Source organism: Loxodonta africana, chromosome 20 (assembly GCF_030014295.1).
Source record: "Loxodonta africana isolate mLoxAfr1 chromosome 20, mLoxAfr1.hap2, whole genome shotgun sequence".
Taxonomy (NCBI): Eukaryota; Metazoa; Chordata; class Mammalia; order Proboscidea; family Elephantidae; genus Loxodonta; species Loxodonta africana.
In genome coordinates this window covers 71,756,097-71,777,309 of record NC_087361.1, presented here as the reverse complement: position 1 = coordinate 71,777,309, position 21,213 = coordinate 71,756,097, and the positions used below count along the sequence as shown (strand labels likewise).

Below are 21,213 nucleotides of genomic sequence, written 5' to 3'. Positions count from 1 at the left end.
GGAGTGAGGGCTGAGTGTCCTGTTTCCCTCCAGAGGGTGGTGCTGGAACTGCCGGTCGATTTCAGCCCAGCAATGGTAAGGTCAGGAGCTGCCTGGCATTGGGTTGTTGTTAGCTGCCGTCAAGTCGATTTTGACTCATGGCAACTCCATGTGCATCAGAGTAGAATTATACTCCATAAGATTTTCAAGGTCATGGACTTTCAGAAGCAGATTGTCAATCCTGTCTTCTGAGGGGCTCTGAGTGGATTTGAACTGCCAAACTTTCGTCTAGTAGTCAAGCACTTAACCATTTGCACCACCTGGGGACTCCTGGCACTGGGAGTGTCTCTCAAGTGCCCTGCAGACAATTCAGCCCTGGGTGGGGGGGTGGAGGGTGCATGAGATGCCCTCTGCTTTCCTTCTGGCCCTGAGAGTCCAGGGGTCAGGGCTTCTACCACCTTCTGGGGGAACGGAGGAGATGAAGAGATTGAGTTAAAGGGCTTCCTTCCCAGCACCTGCTGGGCTTCAGAAGCAGAAAAGTTTTCTTTCAATAAGGAACTTAATTAGGAAGCTGATGACAATGATTTTAAGATCTGCAAGGCCACCAGCCCTCTTGAGTTAAGTTCAAGGCATATGAGGCCGAGGGTGCTGGCCTCCTGCTGGGGCTTGCCTGGGCACCATAGACACATGGTGGCTTCACCCTCTGCAAACTCAGGCCACCATGCCTCAGAGAGAGGAATCCAGGAGAGGTGGAGGAGGTGAGTCCAGCAAGCCCAGGGAGGCCACAAAGATGGACTGAAGCAAGTGCCACACGTTGTTAAGCTTTTGTACTTTATTGAGCAGCTGTGGAATTAGGAAAGGGAAGTGGGATGGGAGACATGATTATGTTCCTGGGGAAAGGCTTCAAGTTGGGCTTTGCATAGAGTATAATTAGCATGGGCCCGGCTTCTTGTAAGGTGTCTGGCTATTTGAGGCAGAGCTACAAATGGTATCTTTTGGCAAGTAGGCTGTGGTCTGGGAGTTGAAGAAATTCCCTTGTGCAGGGCTTGGGGTCAGTAAGCATTTTCATTAATTAGCAAGTGTGTACTGATCCTGTGCCTTACACGGTGCCGGCTTTGAGGCCTTCACTGGCCCGCAGTCCCACCCCACCTCTTGTTCCCCAGAGCTGAGCCCAAGTCTCAGAGCTGTGGCTCTTTGCACAGGATCCAAGGAAGGGAGACTGAGGCTCAGCTTGGGACTCAACAGAACAGTGATCAGGCTTCTGGCCAGCTGCAATTAGGCGCGTGGCATCCCTGGCCCCACTGTGTGCAGAGGGAAGGGACAGCGGAAGGGCCAGGAAGGGAGTCTAAGCTGCAAGGAGAGCATTCTTGATGGTGCCCGTCAGGGGGAAGCGCTGATTCTGGCCACAGAAGGAGCCCCGGAAGTCATCCAAGTCCAGCGCCCATACCATGGCACCTGCCAGCTGCCTGTTCCTCAGGTACTGCACCTAGCAGGGAGGCCCAGATGGGGCAGGGTTGGGCTTCCTGGGAGGGGGGTTCTCTGTGGGCCCCTCCCCAGGGGAGAACAACAGGCACCTGAGACCCATAACACCCCTTAGCCCTCAGTGCAAAACCGTTGCATGGAGTCAAGGCTGCCCCTAAAGGACTGAGTAGAACTGCCCAATAGAGTTTCCAAGGTTGTAATCTTTACAGAAGCAGACTGTCACATCTTTCTCCCAGGGAGCGGCTAGTGGATTCAACGCCAACCTTCCAGTTAGCAGAGGAGTGCTTAACCACTACACCACCAGGGCCCTTCCCTCATTGCAAGGGGGCCCCAAATCTGGCTGCTTGGGACAGAGCCTCCCTCTCCTTTTTCTCCTGGGACGTGGCGTTGGGGAAGCCTACCTTGCTTTTAATGCTTTCCTGGTCATCATACCCCACCCACTGGTTGCCCTTGGTGGCGTAGGGGACCTGCTGGCCAAGGAGTCTGTGGACTGTGGCTCCTGGGAGGAAGTCACAGACCTATGCAGAGAACGGGGCAAGGGTAGTGTTAAGGTGTCGTCCAGGGAGATGTTGCTCTTTAGGTGGCTCCCAGCCCGGCTTCCTCCTGCAGCCTCTCTCTCCCAGTCCTGCAGGGCCCTCATCTGCCCCCAAAGGCTGTAGGCCGTATGCAAATTTATGTAAAGCAGATGCAGACATCCAACAAAGTTCTCCAGTGACTGCTAGAACCCAGAGCTTTAGGAGGGTTCTCCTTGGCTTCCTCCGTCTTAAACAGGGGTACAGGAAATCGGGGGCTGACACTGAGGCCTGGCCCGCGGACACACAGCTAGAGCAGCAGAGGGCGCACTAAAGCTAAAGGGCCTGCCCTTGGCCATTGCTCTCTCCTGAGCTGGAGGGAAGATCCCAACTCAGGGGACAGAGGGATATCCCTGAAGCTTCTCACTAGGGTGGTTGTAGAAACCGAAGTGTCTGCAGGAGACTGTTAATAGCAAAAGTTCTGCTCCCTTCCTCTTCATCAGGGATGTTAGGTCAATGGGACATTTTTTATTCCCAAAGAAGCAAAAGTGGGGGTGGGAGGATCACCTTTCCTAGTGCTGCTGGTGGCATTGGGGAAACTTACCTTTTCCCCAACCCCATTACCTCATAGTAGGCGAGGATGCCTTCCTCCTTGGTGAAGCGGCCTGCTATTCCTGGCCCCGAGGTTGGAGCTCCCACCCCGGTCTCGGAGGAGGCCAGGGTGAAGCTCTTCCCAAAGGTGGGGATGCCCATTACCAGCTTATTGGCTGGGGCCCTCAGCCTCAACATGTACCCCACAGCGTAATCCTGGGTGGGAATAGGAAGGGACAATACCAGGGAGACTAGTTAGCTGGGGTGGTGGTACATGGATGGGGACACAATTAATGCTGCTGCCTTGAAAAGTGAGGTTATAGGTATATGGTAAATCTGGGGTTTCTCTTCCTTCTGGGAACCCATAATGTCACTTTAAAATGCATTTTATGGTTTCTTTCTCAAAAAAATTCCATTAGGTATGCAGTTGTTACGGTTAGCTGCCGTGAAGTTGGCCCCCAACTCATTGCGGTCCATAGGGTTCTCATTGGCTCATTTTCAGAAGTAGATTTCCAGGCCTTTCTTCCTAGTCTGTCTTAGTCTGGAAGCCCCACTGAAACTTGTTCAGCATCATAGCAACACACAAGACTCCAGTGATAAGTGGATGGCTGTGCTTCAAGTGCATTGGCTGGGAATTGAACCCAGGTCTCCCACATGGAAGACGAGAATTTTACCACTGAACCGCCACTGCTATTAGGTATAGAAAGGGATTCTTACCATTTGACAGATCCAGAAATAGGTGATTTGCTCTGATTACACAGACCAGATGCCCGCCTCCTTAGCCACCAGCCTCCTCAACCCCAGCTTTCTTTACTCTGCCCTCTGCCTTCACTCTATCCACCCTGCATACCAGTCAGGAGAGGTCCTGGTCCTTTATGGAGGTATAACCTCCTTCATTCTAAGAGCCATGGAGAATGGACAGACTTTGGGCCTTAGTTTCCTCATCTGTGAAGTGGGCCTCATACTGAGGAGTAGATGGGTGGTGTGTGAACACGCAGGCCTTGTGGACCCCCTCCTGGCCTTGCCCCTTCCAGGCACTCACAACATTGCTGAACCGGTCAGGACTTGCATCCTCCTGGCCTTTGAACAAGGGGCTGTGATGTCCTGTGGTCTGACGCCAGGCTCCATGAAAGTCGTAGGTCATGAGGCTGATGAAATCCAGGTGTCTGTAGAAGAAGGGGATGAAGGAAGGGTAAGGCAGGAAATTAGAAATGCTCATGGCCTCCACTCCACCAGCTCAGTGGGATGGAAAATAGGACAGGCAGGCAGCTGAGAGAAGAGCCATGGTCCCCAGATCCCAGTGGTTCTCCGTTGTCATCTGTTGTCCTAGCTGCTGTGTTGTCTTCCTCTGTGCCACAGTAGGGTGTGGGGTCAAGGTCCCACAAATGCATTTAATGAAAGAATGGGGTTCTCCTTTTATGCCTCCAGCGCATACTTGGGCATGGGGCTCCATCTCGCCATCCTGCCTCCACTCCTGCCTTGGTAAATGCAGATTAAAAGTAGCATCAACAGATGCCGAAGGTTAACCTGAACCCAAGGATCCAGCGGAGTGGGGCAGAACTTTTCCACATCCACACTGGTAGGGTCATGGGGGCTGTGGGCTGTAGGCGGATTTTGTGTATGTGAGCTTTGGATGTTTGTGGCAAATGGTTGAGAGCTAATTCTTTCCACCCTTTAAATGGTCAAGTTATGCAATGAGTCTGTACCTCCCTAAGACCCTACAGAAGATTCTAAGGTCAAGTTGAAGAGCATTTGTTCCTTATTTCTGGGTTTCCCAAGATCCATGCCTTTGTTCCAGTGAGAGGTGAGCGGCTTGGTTGTTGACCATTCACATGTGCATATGCAGGGGCACGGTAAAGGGGGGTGGGTGAATTGGAAAGGGGTTGCCTGTGTGTGAAAGCACCTTGAGGACTCCCCAGCATTCCAGAAGTGAAGGGTACTATTACCTATGTGCTGCCTCTCCACAGCCTAGCACTCTGCTGGAGCAGGCACTGAGAAAATGCCCACTGGTGGGTGGCTGGCTTGTATAGCTTTTCCTGCTTTCTTTGCCAAAACACATTTATAACAACTTTCTCAGCTGGTCAACACAGCATCCCAAGTGAAAAAGGCAGGGTAGGGATTATTATCCTGTGCTTGACAGATGGGGAAACTGAGGCACAGAGTGGGGAAGTGACTTGCTCAAGGTCACACACTGAGCTTCTGGAATCACTGGGACTCTAAGTCCAATGCCCTATATGGAGTGCTGGGGCAGGGTGAGGGAGAGAGGGTTGTGTACAGACGCTGCTGGGATGACTGAGGCAGACTTACTGGGATATCTGGGGGATGTCATAGCCACTGTCAAGGGTGACCTTGCCCCCGGACACTGCTGCGCTGAGCAGGAGCTGCTGTGTTCCCGACTGGGCTTCCTTTGCAAACTCGGCCTTCATTTCCTGGATGGGACACAGGCAGGTGAGTGAAAGAGGGCCATGTTCCCCTGACCCAGACCATGTGAAACGGGAACTTGTGAATGGAGCCTGAGGTCTTGGCCACCTCAATGGCTTTGCCCATTTGCTGTGATCCCCAACCTCTCTGGGGCTCATGGAATGATAAGTGGCCCATCAGTGGTCCCACCCTCAAGGATACCCATCCTTTTCCCAAAAACTGGGCCCATCTCCTCCCCCATACTTCATTGCCCTTGTCCTGGAGGGACTATCAGAACAGTGAGTGACCCCATTTGGCCCACAGATGATGTTGGGAGAAGCTTGCCTTTGGGTCTGTGCTTTGTTCACGCTGGTATGTGAAATCACAAGATTAAAGTGATTTATAATTGGTATTGTGGGCAATTTGCTTAGACTATTGTTCTGCCCCTGGGATAACTGGAGAAACCTGGGCCACCCCCAGATAGGTCTGAATGTCCCTGGTTACAGTGCATGCTGGCCACTGGGGGCATCGGTTTGGTACTGAACAGTGGGCAGCAAGGTACCAGTGAATGGGCAGACGTCACCTTCCGCCTCTTGGGACCCCAGCCCACCTCCCACCAGGGTCACAGATGTCTTCCTCGCTGTGTAAGATCCTCAGGGCAGTTTGTCTGGTTCCTGGTCCAGGGTCCCAGGGCCCCACAGTAGGGGGGCCTCAGGCCCTCTTTGTCTGCCCTCAGGAGGCCATCAGCTGAAGACTGCTTCTAATCCACCCTCCCCCTGATGCCTGTCCACCTCTCTGCCCCTCACCTCCTACCCCACTCTCAACCAGCACCTTGACCAGGGTGGTGAAATGCCTCTTGTCTCTCCGTCCAGGGTAGAGCCAGGCCAGGTCCAGCCCATCAAAGCCATGGGTCCGCAGAAATGGAGGCACCGACTTGATGAAAGTCCTGCGACTCTGGGTCTTAGAGGCTATTCTGGAAAATCTAGGACCAAAATCGCCCCAGTAGTGGGCTTAATGCCAATATGCTGGGGGCCTTGGCCCCCTCGTGAGGTTTCTGAGGCCTGGGGGCCGGGAGCCTGAGTCCACCCAGCTCTGGGAGGGCATGGTGAGACAGATCCACCCCAAGGCATCTTAGCAAGAGCATGGGCTGTGGAGCCAGACATTTTTGGTTTCCCAGCCTGGCTCTATTACTAGCTAAAACACTTTGATAATGTTATAACCTGAGTCTATTTTCCTGTATATAAAATAAACCAAAACCAAACTTGTTGCCGTCGAGTTGATTCTGACTCATAATGACCCTATAGGACAGAGTAGGACTGTCCCATAGGGTTTCCAAGAAATGGCTGGTGGATCTGAATTGCAGACCTTTTGGTTAGCAGCTGAGCTCTTAACCGCTGCACCACCAGGGCTCCTTATGTAAAATGGGGCTGATTATAATACCTCATAGTACTGTTGTGACAATTACAAGGCATGTTGACTGGAAAGGGTGTGGACACATACATATTAAGCCCTCAATAAATGGAAGCTATTACGGTCATATCCCACCCCTTTTCAAGCCCTGCTCCAACTCCACCCCTTCCCGGAAGTCCTCCTAGAGTCTCTATACCCCCAGATCTTCCCATTCATTTCCATCCCTCTCATCCTAGCCCCAGTGGCAGTAGCCCCAAGCTGTTCTTTGTTCTCAGGTGTGAGGGGAAGTAAAAAGGTCTCTGTCAAGGGGCCAGGAGATCCACTATAGACTTGCTGTATCATTCTTGGCAAGTCTCTATCCCTCTCTGGGCTCTGCTTCCTTGGCTGTACCCGAGGCCTAAGGCCCCTGGCAACAATTTAGGCCTCTGTGCCCAGCCAGTCGGGGTCTCCTGCGCCCCCATACAGTGGGTGAAGTAGACCATCATCTTCTGTAGTCCTGCTCCAGGGAGTGGGTCCTACCTCTGAGAACCAAAGGTCCATCCTCCAACAGACAGCAGGGTCTTCAGTTTGGGGTTCCTGTGAAGCACAGAGGAGCGGAGGGTAGTAGTGGAGCAAACCTCTGGTGACACTCGGTGGCCCCATGTCTGGGAGGTTCTAGCCGGTTTCTAGCTCTCGATGGGAGGCTAGATTAGGTCTCTGAGGTCCTTCCAGCTGTGAGATGCAATGACTCTAAGAGGTTATAGACTTTGTGGCAGTTACTCTGAGACATGCTGCCCTTTCTCGCTCTCCTTAGTGGGGAAGCTAGGGATGGCAGAATAGAGTGATGACCAGTCTCCGTGCTTCCTGGAGAGGCTTCCTTGGGGAAGAAGAGGGCTCCCCACCTCCCAGGGGAGCTCAACCCCTGCCTTCTTCTAGAGTCAGCCTCTATCACCACCCCAAATACTTGCCAACACCTGCCCTTATCACCTCCTCCCATGGAGGCCCAAGCCCCTCCAGTCCTCCACCCAGAGGTGGTGCTGTGGGCCCTCACCCATCCTCCTGGGCAGAACCTCCCTGGCCAGCCAGACTAACCCTCTATCCCCTCCTCTCCTGGTAGCTAGTAGCCCAACCTGTTCTTGAGCGAGTTCAGCGTGTCATAGAGTGTCACATCATTCCACTCCCAGGTGTCGATCTCATTGTTGCTTATGTTGGCAAAGCTGTAGATGACGTGGGTGCAGAGAAAGGGGTCGATGGCATCTGGGAAGCAGCTGGCATCACCCTGCCGGTACTGGGACCAGCTGGTATAGTAGCAGACCAGCTTGTATGCAGAGCCTGAGGGAGAAGTCTGGGGTGGGGTCTGGGGCTGGGATTCAGCCAGGGACCCTTTGTCTGAGAGGTGGGCTGAGCTGCAAGAAGGTGTGGGTAGGGAGCAGAGTTGGGAATGAAGACAGAATTCTAAATGAAAGAGGCTAGCTCAAGCCCTGCTGCCTCTGGGGATTTCCCTGTCTGAGGGAAATCAGGCATATTCCAAAGATGCTTAGAAGAGATGAAACGCTGTGGTTGAATCTACTGCAGACTAAGAACAGGGTGCTGCGTGGGGTGAGGATGGGGCTGATGAATAAAGGTGAAATACAGATGACTCCATGCCAGCAGAGAAGGCTTCCTGGAGGCAGTGGCTTTGAGGGAGAGGAGGGGCTCAGGCAAGGCAGCCAGTGTGGGGAAACAGCCTGGCCTTTAGGGGACAACCCTGTGGCACTTGCAGTGGGGCCCTTGATCCGAGAGGCTCTGGCTCATCTCCTTAGTGCTCCTAACTCATAACCCACTGCCCAGCAGTGGGTAAGCTGGGGCACAATATCAAAATGGACTGACTAGGAAGTTCTTCTTCTTCTCTGACTCTAATGCTGCCTGCTGCAAATCAAGCTCTTTCTGCCATCTTGGTTATAGAGGAAGAACCAAAACCAAACAAGCCCATTGCCATCGAGTCGATCCCAGCTCATAGCGACCCTATAAGACAGAGAAGAACTGCCCCATAGGGTTTCCAAGGAGCAGTTGGTGGATTCAAACTGTTGACATTTTGGTTAGCAGCTGAGCTCTTAACCACTGTGCCACGAGGGCTCCAGAGAAGAATTGTGGACAGCAATCATCCATGTGGCTCCTGGGCTTGTGTGAATGGTTCCCACCAGGGCCATTATTGCACCTGAGCCTTTAAAAAACTTTTTATTTTAAATAATTTCAAATATATAGAAAAGTAGAGACTATTATAAAAATCATTCATATACCTATCACCCTGGTTTAACAAATGTGAGTCTCTATGAGCCATTTGAATTGCAGAAAGAACTGGAAAAGTATCAAGATTTCCACCCCACTCCCATCTCCTGTGACTTAAAGCAGATTACAGGTTACTCACAGCACTGGAGCAGCACCAGGACTGCAAAGCCTGCAGGGAAATCCAAGGTCAGACCGTCCTCAAGTGCATCTTCCCTTCCTCCCCCTGGCTCCCCTAGGCAATCAAAAGGCTGACAGCAGCATCTTTCCCCAGGCCCTCCCCGGGCTCTGTCCCACTCCCCTTATATCCCCCCTTTTATCAGGGGTGTAATGAGGGTAACAAGCATCCAGGGGCGATCTCTAAGTTGTGCCCCCCTCCTAATTTCAAGTTGAATAGATGTCTTCCCCTCTCTTGTCTGGCTGCCTCAGTCAGACACCTTTTATGTTTGTGGCGCCTCCGAATGTTATTCTGCTTCTCATCTGGTGCCCCTTGAGCTTGCACCTGGGGACAAGTGCCTCCTCCCGCCCCACTTTGCTAATGCCTCTGCCTCTTATCCCCCCCCCAGAAGGTTGTAGGCCTAGCCGCCTGGACCCTTCATCCTGAAAATCCCAGCCCCAATCCCCCTGGGCCAGCCCAGAGACCTGTCTGAGCCACCCTCAGGCACATTCCGGCCACGGCAGAGCTTCTTCCTGCACTTCCCGGGGAGGGGGGTTGGTGCCTGGCTGCCTGGGCCTCCAACTTCCTTTTTATACCTATCTCACCGCACTCCCCCGCACCCCAAACTATCCTGTTACCAGATCTGAGCTGTGTGTCAATTGAGAAACTAGGAGGCTAAGGAGTGGAGGGGGAGGGGCGCTTTGGGCCATGAAGGAGGATTGAGAAATTCTGGAGTTTTGAAACATTGGTGCAGGTCTTTAGGAGGCACCTCCCAGTAGAGTAACCTTCAGGGCCAGGATCTGGGGGTTCCCGGGGTGTGCGGCTGGGCCTCCCCCCGCCTTGCTGTCCTCCCCACGGTTTCCCGGCCTTCCTGGCAGCTCTACCCCAGCATCTCCAGCCCTCAGTCCAGGCTCTCGGCCAGGTTGAAAATGGGCATAATCGAGTTACGAAACCCTCAGTGCCTTGAACAAGGCTGTTTTTTTTTTCCTGAACCCAGCATCACCCTGCCTGACCTAGCTTCCCCCTCCAACTTTCTCTTGGTCTCCAGGCCATTTCCCACAGCCTGGTTGAGAGTCTAGGTAAGGGCCAGAGGGCCTCGTGGGGAGGAAAGCAAAGAGCCCTGAGCTGAGGGCCCCCTTTCAGATCCACATCCCCTCCTTTTTTATGCTGGGTATTTAAGGGAAAAGCCTGGAGAGCAGTGGGAAATTCTCCAAAGAGCTCTGAGGCCTCTTGTTTGAAGAATGAGAGGCTCTGCTGCAAGACTTGAAGTCTCATGGAGTAAATGCTGCCCTTTCTTGATTTCCCGTGAGGAGAAGTGACATAGAGAATCTCACAAAATGGATAATCTCCAGTTCTCTGCAGTGAGGCTTTGAAACACTAGTCTAATGCCCTCACGCTGGTCAAATCCATCAGTGCCTTTCCATCATTCTTAAGATGCGAACACAACTTCTTAAGGCCCTGCATATCTTGGCGCTTGTTTGTGATACATTTTTGGCCAGAGATCTAGCACAATTTCATTCTTTGCAGGCTATAAATTAATTAACAGGCAGCAAGTGAAATGGTCAGAATTCTAAGAGCCGGAATGGGTCAGAGGGCTTCTCAACAAAGTCCCTTTATTTTTATAATAACATTGGGTAATAATCATATGTTATTCACGCTGGCTTCAAAGCCCTCTTGGTGAGGTCTCCTTCCTTTCTCCCGCTCCTCCTTGGCCTCCCTTTCTCTTCCTCCAAAACTGGAACAGCTCTCCTCTTCATTGTACGAGTAGTGGATAAAAAGTTGTTTGTCTAGAGTCATGCTCTGTGAATATTAAAGGGTTGCCACTTCTCCCTTTTAAGGTGACTGCCTGCTTTTGTTGCATCACTATGAGTCGGAAATGACTGGAGGGCAGTGGGTTTGGTTTTGGTTTTGGCATCCTTTTGTACTCAAGATGATTGACAGCAATGACAGCCAGTGATAACTTTTCCTTGTTCATTTGGGGTGCTGAGAGGCGGACTTCCTTTAATCTCTAATACAGGAATTACAAAGCAGCATGCATGCAAAAATTTTCATAACAGGGTTCAGGACGTTAAGAAAACACCTCCTATTTTCGTTCTCTTCCTTTGTTAAAATTATCTCATAGGTTCAGATTGGCCCAAACCTTGATGTCCTGTGCTCCCCCAGCTCAGTTTATTAATGCCACATGTTCTCACGCGAAGGCAGCATTGTCATGACAAATGGCCAAGACATCTCCTAGGACTCAGCAGAATTGGCCAAGGACCCTGCAGCTCACTACCTTCCAGGCTCATCTCACTCCATGTCCCTCCCATCCCCACTCCCTACACTCCAGTCACGCACACCTTCTTTCAGTTCCTTATACTTGCTATATACTCTCCACCACAGGGTCTTTGTATGTGTCATCTACTTGCCTGTCAGTAACAATGAAGGGTCTGAGATTTTACCCTACTTGCAGCGAATGAGATAGATGGCCAGTTTCCTGGATGCTGGGAGAAGACATGAGACTCCTAGGTCAGAGATAAAGGACTGTTATTCTTCATAGCACAGTACGCGACATGAGCTTCGTGTTCTCATCAGTTCCTCTTGACCCCTGAGTCCCACAGGGGTCCTGTTGGAGCAGCCCAGGTGGATGCTGCACACCAATGGCTGCATCACAGCAAAGGAACCCTGCGTTTAAGGAACCCATATCTTTTATATTGGGCAGTAAGCCTCCCTCTTCTTTGCCCTGGAGGGAGACATTATCCTTATTATCCTGGACAGTAAACAAACCTGTCTTTTGCTCCAGAGGGAAACATCTCTATCTTCCAAGGCTGTGTGCAATACACACATCACTGAAATGTAGTCTAGAACAAAGGCAGTCAGGGCCTCTGTTCATAAAAAAATTATAAGACCTACAGAAATGCAAGAGACCCATGCAGAATTGTCTCCCAACATTGCCCCTTGTTGGCCAGTTTATTCCTACTCATTCTTCAGATCATAGGTCAGGTAGACACCTCTTCTACAGAAAAGGCGGACTCCTTGATGAGAGAAGAACCCCTACTGTGCCTGTCAGAATACTATGTACCTTTCTTAACACCCAACTCAGTTGTAATTTTACATTTTTGTGCAGATGCAGATGTTTTATTAACATCTATTTCCCTTGCTAGACTATAAACTCAATAAAGACAAGGACTCCAAAAAAAAAAAAAAAACAACTCAGTGCTGTCAACTTGATTCCGACTCATAGCGACCCTATAGGACAGAGTAGAACTGCCCCATAGAGTTTCCAAGGAGCGCCTGGTAGATTTGAACTGCCGACCCTTTGGTTAGCAGCTGTAGCACTTAACCGCTACGCCACCACAGTTTCCAAGGCAAGGACTAGGCCAATTTTATTCACCATCGTATCTATCCCTAGTGCCTCACATGTAGTAGGTGCTTAGTACTCATTGAATAAATGATCTCAAAACGGTACGTAACTTCACTCTTACTATTGAGTTTGGAATCTGATGTTCTCAAAAATTTCATCTCATTTCAGAGTTCTTGCCATTGTGTGAATAACCGACTCAAGAGGTACCACAAAATAACAGGAATCCTGACTTAAATGCCCTGCTTAAATCTTTCTAAGTCCCCATGAGACACTGGCTATTCATTTACTCATTCAACTGATGCTTACTGAGCACTTACCAGTTGCTGTGCATTGTGGCAGGTCGTGGGACAGAAAGGGGAGTGAAACAGCCTATCTTATAGTTCAGTCCAATCCCTGTCTGTAGAGTTGGCTTCTTGAAGGGTTCCAATCTTGGGTCATCAAAGTGTTCAGGGACCGTGACTGTTAGGGTCCCTCCGGTCTCAGTCACACCATTAAACCTGGTCTTTTTACGAGAATTTGAGAGCTGCATCCCACTGTTCTGCTGCTCCATCAAGGATTCTCTGTTTTGTTCCGCATCAGGGCAGTGATTGGTGGTAGCCGGGTGATCACATAAGCTTCTTAATGATTTCCTGATTCAACGTTGTTAAGTTGATATTTTGTTTTACTTGACCAGTTTGTTTACATAAGCATGACAAGAGCTATTGATTAATATGTATAAGCATATATATTAATAGATATAAATTCTTCTGTTTTGTGTGATTAACAAAACTAGAGCCATGTGATATTAAGGTTTTATGGTTAATTTGTGTGTGGAGGCTTTTATTTTCATGCCTCAGAAGAATTTTTATCATCCTTATCCAAACTATTTTCTCTAAAATTCCCGTATTTGTTAATATTCTTGGCTTGCCAGGAAATGAAACTCTTTAGTGCCTGTAAGGCCAGCATTTCATAAGCCATAAAACTGTACCAGACAAGTTTTCCCGGGAGGGCTTCATAGGTGTCATTCCCACGTATAAAATGGAATCTTTGCTCCATAATAGGGGCTTATCACAACTAATTAATGGAATTGTTGACATAGTTGATACCCAGAGATATTCTGGTGAGAAAAGGGACAGATTCTTCTTGAACCCATGCAAATAAACTATATAGCCATTCATTCTCTCTGAAAGTCAACACTCTGGTTAATTTGGCTAGTTTTTTCTTTTTTTAATTTATAAAATAGAAATGTTTTAAGTTGTGGTAAAAATATATATGACATCTGCGATGGTTAAGCTTGTGTATCAGTTTGGCTGGGCCATGATGCTCAGCGTTTTTATGTGGTCACCCCCATGATGGGATCTGCTGTGAGCAGCCAGTCAGTTGAAAGGGAGTTTCCTTGGGCATGTAGCCTGCATCCGAATATAAGTGGATGTTCTGGCTTTTGTCCTCTCTGAATCCTGCAGCTGCCTCCTGTTGGTCTGAAGTCTGGTTGTTGGGACTTGAGCTATCAGCTTATTTGCCGATCTTGGGATTCATAGATCTTCACAGCCTGAGAGCAAGAGCCTTGCTCTCCCACCTGCCAGTCTTGGATTTACCAGCCCCTGTGGCTATGTGAGTCATGAGTCTGGAGAGGCCTCTATCCTGATCCACGGACTTGGGACATTCCAGCCTCTACAACTGAGTGAGCTGTTCCATTGATATAAATCTCTCTCTATGCATATTTATACTGGTTTTGCTTCTCTAGAGGACCCAGTGTAAGACAACATCAAAAAACAAAAACCCATTGCGGTGGAGTCGAATATAACTGTCCCATAGGGTTTCCAAGGCTGTAAATCTTTACGGAAGCAAACTGCTGCATCTTTCTCCTGTGGACCTGCTGGTGGGTTTGAACCACTGGCCTTTTGGTGAGCAACTGAGCCCTTTAATCACTGTGCCACCAGGTCTCCTTATATATAACACAGTATCGGCCAATTCAACATTTTTTACATGAATAACTCGGTGACGCTGATTACATCAGTCATCTTGTGGAACCATTACCCAAATCCATCGCTAAATTTTCCGTCACCATAAACAGATACTCAATGCTTCCTGAACAATGAGCTGATACTCAGTGCTCCCTCCTGACCCTGGCAACCATTAATATTACCTTTGGTCTCTATACATTTGCCTATTCTGGACATAAATAGGAAATTTGGTCATAAAAATAAAGGAGCTTAGTAAAGGCACTTTCAATATTATTTAACCTTTGCTAGCATTTCGATTGCCTTGGCTGCTAACCAAAAGTCGGTGATTCGAACCCACTAGCCGCTCCACAGGAGAAAGATGTGGCAGTCTGCTTCTGTAAAGATTTACAGCCTTGGAAACCCTATGGGGCAGCTCTACTCTGTCCTACAGGGTCACTAGAAGTCAAGTTCAGCATTGCTTTGTGGAGTTACCAGGTGGTATAAATGGTTAAACACTCAACTGCTAGTGGAAAGACCGGCAGTTTGAACTCACCCAGAGGTGCCTTGGCAGACAGGCCTGGCGATCTGCTCTTGAAAGGTCAGAGCTGGAAGTCCTATAGAGTAGTTCTACTCTGAACACATGGGCTTGCCGTGAGTCAGAAGCTACTCGATGGCAACTAACAACAGCATTGCTCTGTAGGCAAGGCTAATCAATGCATGTCATTATAATCTATAAAATTATTTAAAAATTGTCCTGATGATATATAAGCTTATAAGCTATATTAAGATCAACCTTTTTTTATTTTGAATTTTGAAAGTTCTGTTGGGACGAAATGCCATTTAAAGAGTTCTTCATTCTGGTTTGTGTACGTATAAATCTGTTAAATTGAGGATGACAGATAGATTAAAGTGAGTTTTTTCCTTATAATGATTAAAATAAAATATAAATCACAAATCAGTTCGTTTAGTCCATAAGCAGCTGAGTGCTTAACCGCTGCACTACCAGGGATCCTCATTTACTTCTAGGTAATTAATTTTTGTTTTATTCATCTTGGGCTAGGCAGTCTACTTCTACAAATTTGTGTGCTTTTAGACCAAGAGTCGGCAAACTTTCTTTGCAGAGGGGGAGATAATAAATATTTTAGGCTTTGCTGGCCATATGGTCTCTGTCACAACCACTCAGCTCTGCCATGGTAGCATGAAAGCAGCCATAGTTGGTAGGTAACTGCAGGAGCATGGCTAAGTGTCAGTTTGTTGTACTGTGGTGGCTTGTGTGTTCCTGTGATGTTGGAAGGCATGCCACTGATATTCAAACACCAGCAGGATCACCCACACTGGACAGGTTTCAGTGGAGCTTCCAGACTAAGACAGACGAGAAACAGCTTGGGGATCTACTTTGGAAAAATCAACTGATGGAAACCTTATGAAGCACAACAGAACACTGTCCAACTCTCTTGCTTTAGAAACATCATCAAGAGGGATCAATTACTAGAGGAAGATATCATGTTTGGTGAAGCAGAGGGCCAGCAAGGGAAAAGGATACCCTTGGTTCAGATGGATGGGCACAATAGGCCCAGTAGTGGACTTGGACATGCTGGCAGTTTTGAAGATGATACAGGACTGGGCAATGTTTCATTACGTTGTACATAAGGTTGCCATGAGCCTGAGTTGACTGGATGGCATCTTATCTACCTATCATCTGTGTTTCGTTGGAATGAAACTTTATTTATAAAAAAGGTGGCTGGTTGGAATTGGCCTGAAGCCATACTTTGCTGACCCCTGTAGAATCCAGACCCAAACTGCTCTAGAAATGCTGACTCAATCATCTGGCTCAGCCTGACAGGTCCATGATGATGATGTTATCTTATACTGGGAAGCCAGTATCCATAGGTGTATAGGCTGGGGTGTTAATAGTCAAGAGTCCCAGCTTCAGCTCTTTATTGTTGTTCTTTTGATGCTTCTTCTAGAACACTCAACCTGAGGCTTGTAGCACAATGGACTTAAATATTCTGGTAGCTGTCGATTGCAAAGATAAACGGATGCAAATGAATGCAAAGAGAAAGGAGATATCATCCGTGACTGATAAGGTTAAATGGTTCTGGTTAATCAGCAAGAACGGAGGAAAGTAGAGCCCTTACCAGGGTATAATATGCGACTTGTGAGAGAAAGAGAGAAAGAGTGAGGCCATGAACAAGTCTCCAGGGCCATTATTTTATCACACACACAAAAAATGCCACCCACTGAGAAGAGTATTTAAACCTAGAGAGAGAGGTGATTTTGTTTTAAATGAACGTGTTGACAATTATTGTCAGTCTTTGTATGTGAACATCAGAATGTTTCTTTTCAACCTGAAATGTATGATTTTTTTTCAATACAAGCATTGGAATATTTATATTAATACATTTTACTTAAAATATTTTACTTATGTCTACTTAACCTAGCAAATCTGAATGTTTCTTTTGATAGGCAGGAATTTTTTTCTTCCATGATCTTTATTGTTTTAGATTTTATATTTAGGCCTTTGATCCATTTTGAGTTAGTTTTTGTGCATGTGAGGTATGGGTCTAGTTTCATTTTTTTGCAGATGGTTATCCAATTACGCCAGCACCGTTTGTTAAAGAGACTGCCTTTTCCCCAATTAACAGACTTTGGGCCTTTGTCAAACATCAGCTGCTCCTAAGTAGATGAATTTACATCTGGATTCTCAATTGTGTTTCATTGGTGTACGTGTCTGTTGTTGTACCAGCACCAGGCTGTTTTGACTACGGTGGTGGTATAACAGGTCCTAAAATCCAGTAGTGTAAGACCTCCCACTCTGTTCTTTTTCTTCAGTAATGCTCTACTTAACCAGGACCCCTTCCCTTTCCACATGAAGTTGGTGATTTGTTTCTCCATCTCACTAAACAATGCCATTGGAATTTGGGTTGGGATTGCATTGTATCTATAGACCGCTTTTGGTAGAATAGATATTATCACAATGTTGAGCCTCCCTGTCCATCAGCAAGGTGTGTTTCTCCACTTATGTAGGTCTCTTTTGGTTTCATGTACTAGTATCTTGCAGTTTTCTTTGTATAGGTTTTTTATGTCTCTTGTTAGATTTATTCCTAAATATTTTATCTTCTTGGAAGTTATTGTAAATGGTATTGATTTGGTCATTTCCTCTTCAACGTTCTCTTTGTTGTAGAGGAATCCAACTGATTCTTCTATGTTTATCTTGTATCCTGATACTTTGCTGAGCTGTTCTAATAGTTCCAGTAGTTTTCTTGTGGATTCTTTAGTTTTTTGTGTGTGTATAAGATCATAATCTGCAAATAGAGGTACTTTTACTTCTTCCTTACCAATCTGGATGCGCTTTATTCTTTTTCTAGCCGAATTGCTCTGGCTAGGACCTCCAGCACAATGTTGAATAAGGGTTGTAATAAAGGGCATCCTTGTCTGGTTCCCGTTCTCAAGAGGAATGTTTTCAGACTCTCTCCATTTAGAATGGTGTTGGCTGTTGGCTTTGTATAAATGCTGTTTATCATGTTGAGGAATTTTCCTATTTTGCTGAGAGTTTTAATCATGAATGGGTGTTGAACTTTGCCAAATGCCTTTTCTGCATCAATTGATAAGATCATGTGGTTCTTGTCTTTTCTTTTACTTATGTGATTGATTACATTGATTGTTTTCTAAACAACGTTTTTAAAAATGCATGACAATAAGTAGCAATCATTATTATGATCTTTAACTGTTTCCCAAAAAACGAGCTTTAGTTAAAATGTAAAAGTATGCCAAAAGCACATGTGTTAACAGAATATGTCAGTGACAAAAATGAACTTGTGTTTCTAGGAAGGGGTTAACTTGGTTATATAAACAGACAAAAAAATCCAAATTCTGGTTTAGCTCTTTTGTGTATCATTTGTGTACTGATTTGCAGTAAAGCATATAATACTAATGAACAAATATCATTGCACCAACTTTACTAAAAAATTTAACATTTGTCATTGCTCCTTTCAAGCTCATCATTTGTAACTATTATTATTATTTTTCCAGTTGCTGTTGAGTTGATTCTGACTTACGGAGACCCCACGTGTGTCAGGGTAGAACTGTGCTCCACAGGGTTTTCAGTGGCTGATTTTTCAGAAGTAGATGACCAGGCCTTTCTTTTGAGGCATTTCTGAGTGGACTCGAACCACCAACCCTTTGGTTAGCAGCCAAGCACGTTAATCATTTGCACCACCCAGGGACTCCATAGCTATTATATTGAAACCTGTGAGAGCCAGAACTTGATGGGACTGCCTTGGTTTTCCAGGTCTCACAAGTTTTCCACTGTTGACAGGGTGCTGTCTTATCACTTTTCTATTGCTTTCTGTTATGTAGTAGAAAATATTTGAGTTTTCCTTCTCTGACAGGTTTCTGCTTTACACGAGTTCCAGCTTTTGAAGGTTTTACTGTATAAACTCATGAAAATAAAGTTTGCTCCCCCTTAAACCTTCTATACTTACAGTACAACTTCAAACTAGTCTTTTATTATATTCTTTTATATATTTACACGAAGCCCTGGTGGCATAGTGGTTAAGACCTATGGCTGCTAACCAAAAGGTCATCAGTTTGAATCCACCAGCCACTCCTTGGAAACCCTATGGGGCAGTTCTACACTGTCCTAGAGGGTCATTATGAGTCGGAATCAATTTGATGGCAATGGGTTTTTTGGGTCATATATTGACACAAGCAGACATTTTTAGTTTAAGATAAAATTATTCTTTTTTTCCTTTGATAAGCAAAAATATATCCATTATCTTTCAAATGTATACCATTACTGTCACAGACATTATTTTACATTAAAAAAAAAATCAATATGTACATTAATATAACCCAAAGGTATTGTACAACTCTTCAACATTTTAGCTGATGGTTGTACGGTTTTGTATTAAATAACCACAGGGGTATTTTAAAATTATGTTGTTTAAGTATTTAAAGGTTATTAATTAATTAATTAATTAAAGAATTAATATTAGTTTAGGTCTTAAAGTTAACTAAGGATCTGGAAATTACAACTTAAGTTGACACATTAAGTCCATACGATTTTTTGCATCATAAGAAGTAATCACTTTTTATAGAGATACCATTTTTTATCATTAATTTAGCCAAACACTTTATTTTGCAATTTTATAATCTTAAATAAATTAACGTTAGTTTGTCTGACTAGCAAAAGCAGTACAGGAAATTTAGGAAATGCAAAATAATTGGGATTTTTATGAGAAAAGAAACCCAAGAGCTGTATAAACTAGAATATTGTGTTCACTTTGTTTTTACATGGTTGTAAAATCAGAGAGAAGGCAGTGAGTGGTTTTTAAACCAAAATTAGTAAATCTGTCTAATTTTTTTTGGAAGATTAGAATAATGCATGAACTTTTCTTCTTATATAATTATATATGTAACCTGACCCTATGAATGCCAGTAAATTTCCATTAGTCAGAAAAGATTGCCTTAAACTAGCCCGAGCAAGATTTGGTCTCCCTTACACGTGTCTGTCAGTTTGTTGTACTGTGAAGGCTTTAGTGTTGCCGTGATACTGGAAGCTATGCCACTAGTATTCAGATTCCAGCAGGGTCACCCGAGGTGGACAGGTTTCAGCTGAGCTTCCAGACTAAGACAGACTAGGAAGAAGGACCCGACAGTCTACTTCTGAAAAGAATTAACCAGTGAAAACATTAAGAATAGCATCGGAACATTGTCTGATATACTCCCCAAAGGTGAGCCCCTCAGGTTGGAAGACACTCAAAAGATGACTGGGGAAGGGCTGCTTCCTCAAAGCAGAGTTGATCTTAATAACGTGGATGGACTCAAGCTTTTGGGGCCTTCATCTGCTGATGTGGTATGACTCAAAATGAGAAGAAAGAGCTGCAAACATCCATTAATAATCAGAACCTGAATGTATGAAGTATATGTCTAGGAAAACTGGAAGTCATCAAAAATGAAATGGAACACATAAACATTGATATCCTAGGCATTAGTGAGCTGAAATGGACTGGTATTGGCCATTTTGAATTGGACAATCATATGGTCTACTCTGCTGGGAATGACAACTTAAAGAGGAATGGAGTTGCATTCATTGTCAAAAAGAACATTTCAAGATATATCCTGAAGTACAACACTGTCAGTAATAGGATAATGTCCATACACCTACAAGGAAGACCAGTTAATATAACTATTGTTTGAATTTATGTACCAACTACTAAGGCCAAAGATGAAGAAACTGAAGATGTTTTACCAACTTCTGCAGTCTGAAATTGACTGAACATGCAATCAGGATGCATTGATAATTACCGGTGATTGGAATGTGAAAGTTGGAAACAAAGAAGGGCTGGTAGTTCAAAAATATGGCCTTGGTGACAGAAACTTTGCTGGAGATCACATGATAGAACTTTGCAAGACCAACGAGTTCTTCATTGCAAATACCTGTTTTCACCAACATAAACAGCGACTATACACATGGACCTCATCAGATGGAAGACACACAAATCAAATTGACTGCAGAACAGACCATCAATTGCTTATGTGCAAGTTCAAGTTGAAACTGACGAAAATTAGAAAAAGTTCACGAGAGCCAAAGTATGACCTTGAGTATATCCCACCTGAATTTAGAGAGCAGCTCAAGAACAGATTTGATGAGTTGAACACTAATGACCAAAGACCAGATCAGTTGTGAAATGACATCAAGGATGTCATACATGAGGAAAGCAAGAGGCCATTAAAATGACAGAAAAGAAAGAAAAGACCAAAATGGATGTCTGAAGAGACTCTGAAACTTGCTCTTGAATGTCGAGCAGCTAAAGCAAAAGGAAGAAATGATGAAGTAAAAGAACTGAACAGAAGATTTCAAAGTGCGGTTTGAGTAGACAAAGTAAAGTATTATTATGACATGTGCAGGGAGCTGGAGATAGAAAACCAAAAGGGAAGAACATGCTAAGCATTTCTCAAGTTAAAAGAACTGAAGAAAAAATTCAAGCCTCGAATTGCAATACTGAAGAAGTCTATGGCGAAAATATTAAACGAGGCAGGAAGCATCAAAAGAAGATAGAAAAAATACAGTCATTATGCCAAAAATAATGGGTTGACTTTCAACCATTTCAGGAAGTAGCATATGATCAGGAACTGATGGTACTGAAGGAAGAAATTCAAGCTGCACTG

General features: G+C 45.9%; 1 protein-coding gene across 1 annotated transcript; it reads right to left on the bottom strand.

The window, feature by feature from the left end:
* Positions 1–793: 793 nt before the first annotated feature.
* On the bottom strand, positions 794–10,594 carry CHI3L1 (chitinase 3 like 1). Its single transcript, XM_003410238.4, has 10 exons — positions 9,261–10,594; positions 8,761–8,790; positions 7,484–7,685; positions 6,894–6,950; positions 5,796–5,946; positions 4,872–4,993; positions 3,607–3,730; positions 2,598–2,780; positions 1,863–1,979; positions 794–1,465 (listed from the first exon to the last, which is right to left on the bottom strand). The coding sequence occupies exons 1-10, from the start codon at positions 9,283–9,285 to the stop codon at positions 1,325–1,327; spliced, it is 1,152 nt and encodes a 383-aa protein (XP_003410286.1). The 5' UTR covers positions 9,286–10,594; the 3' UTR covers positions 794–1,324.
* Positions 10,595–21,213: the final 10,619 nt, after the last annotated feature.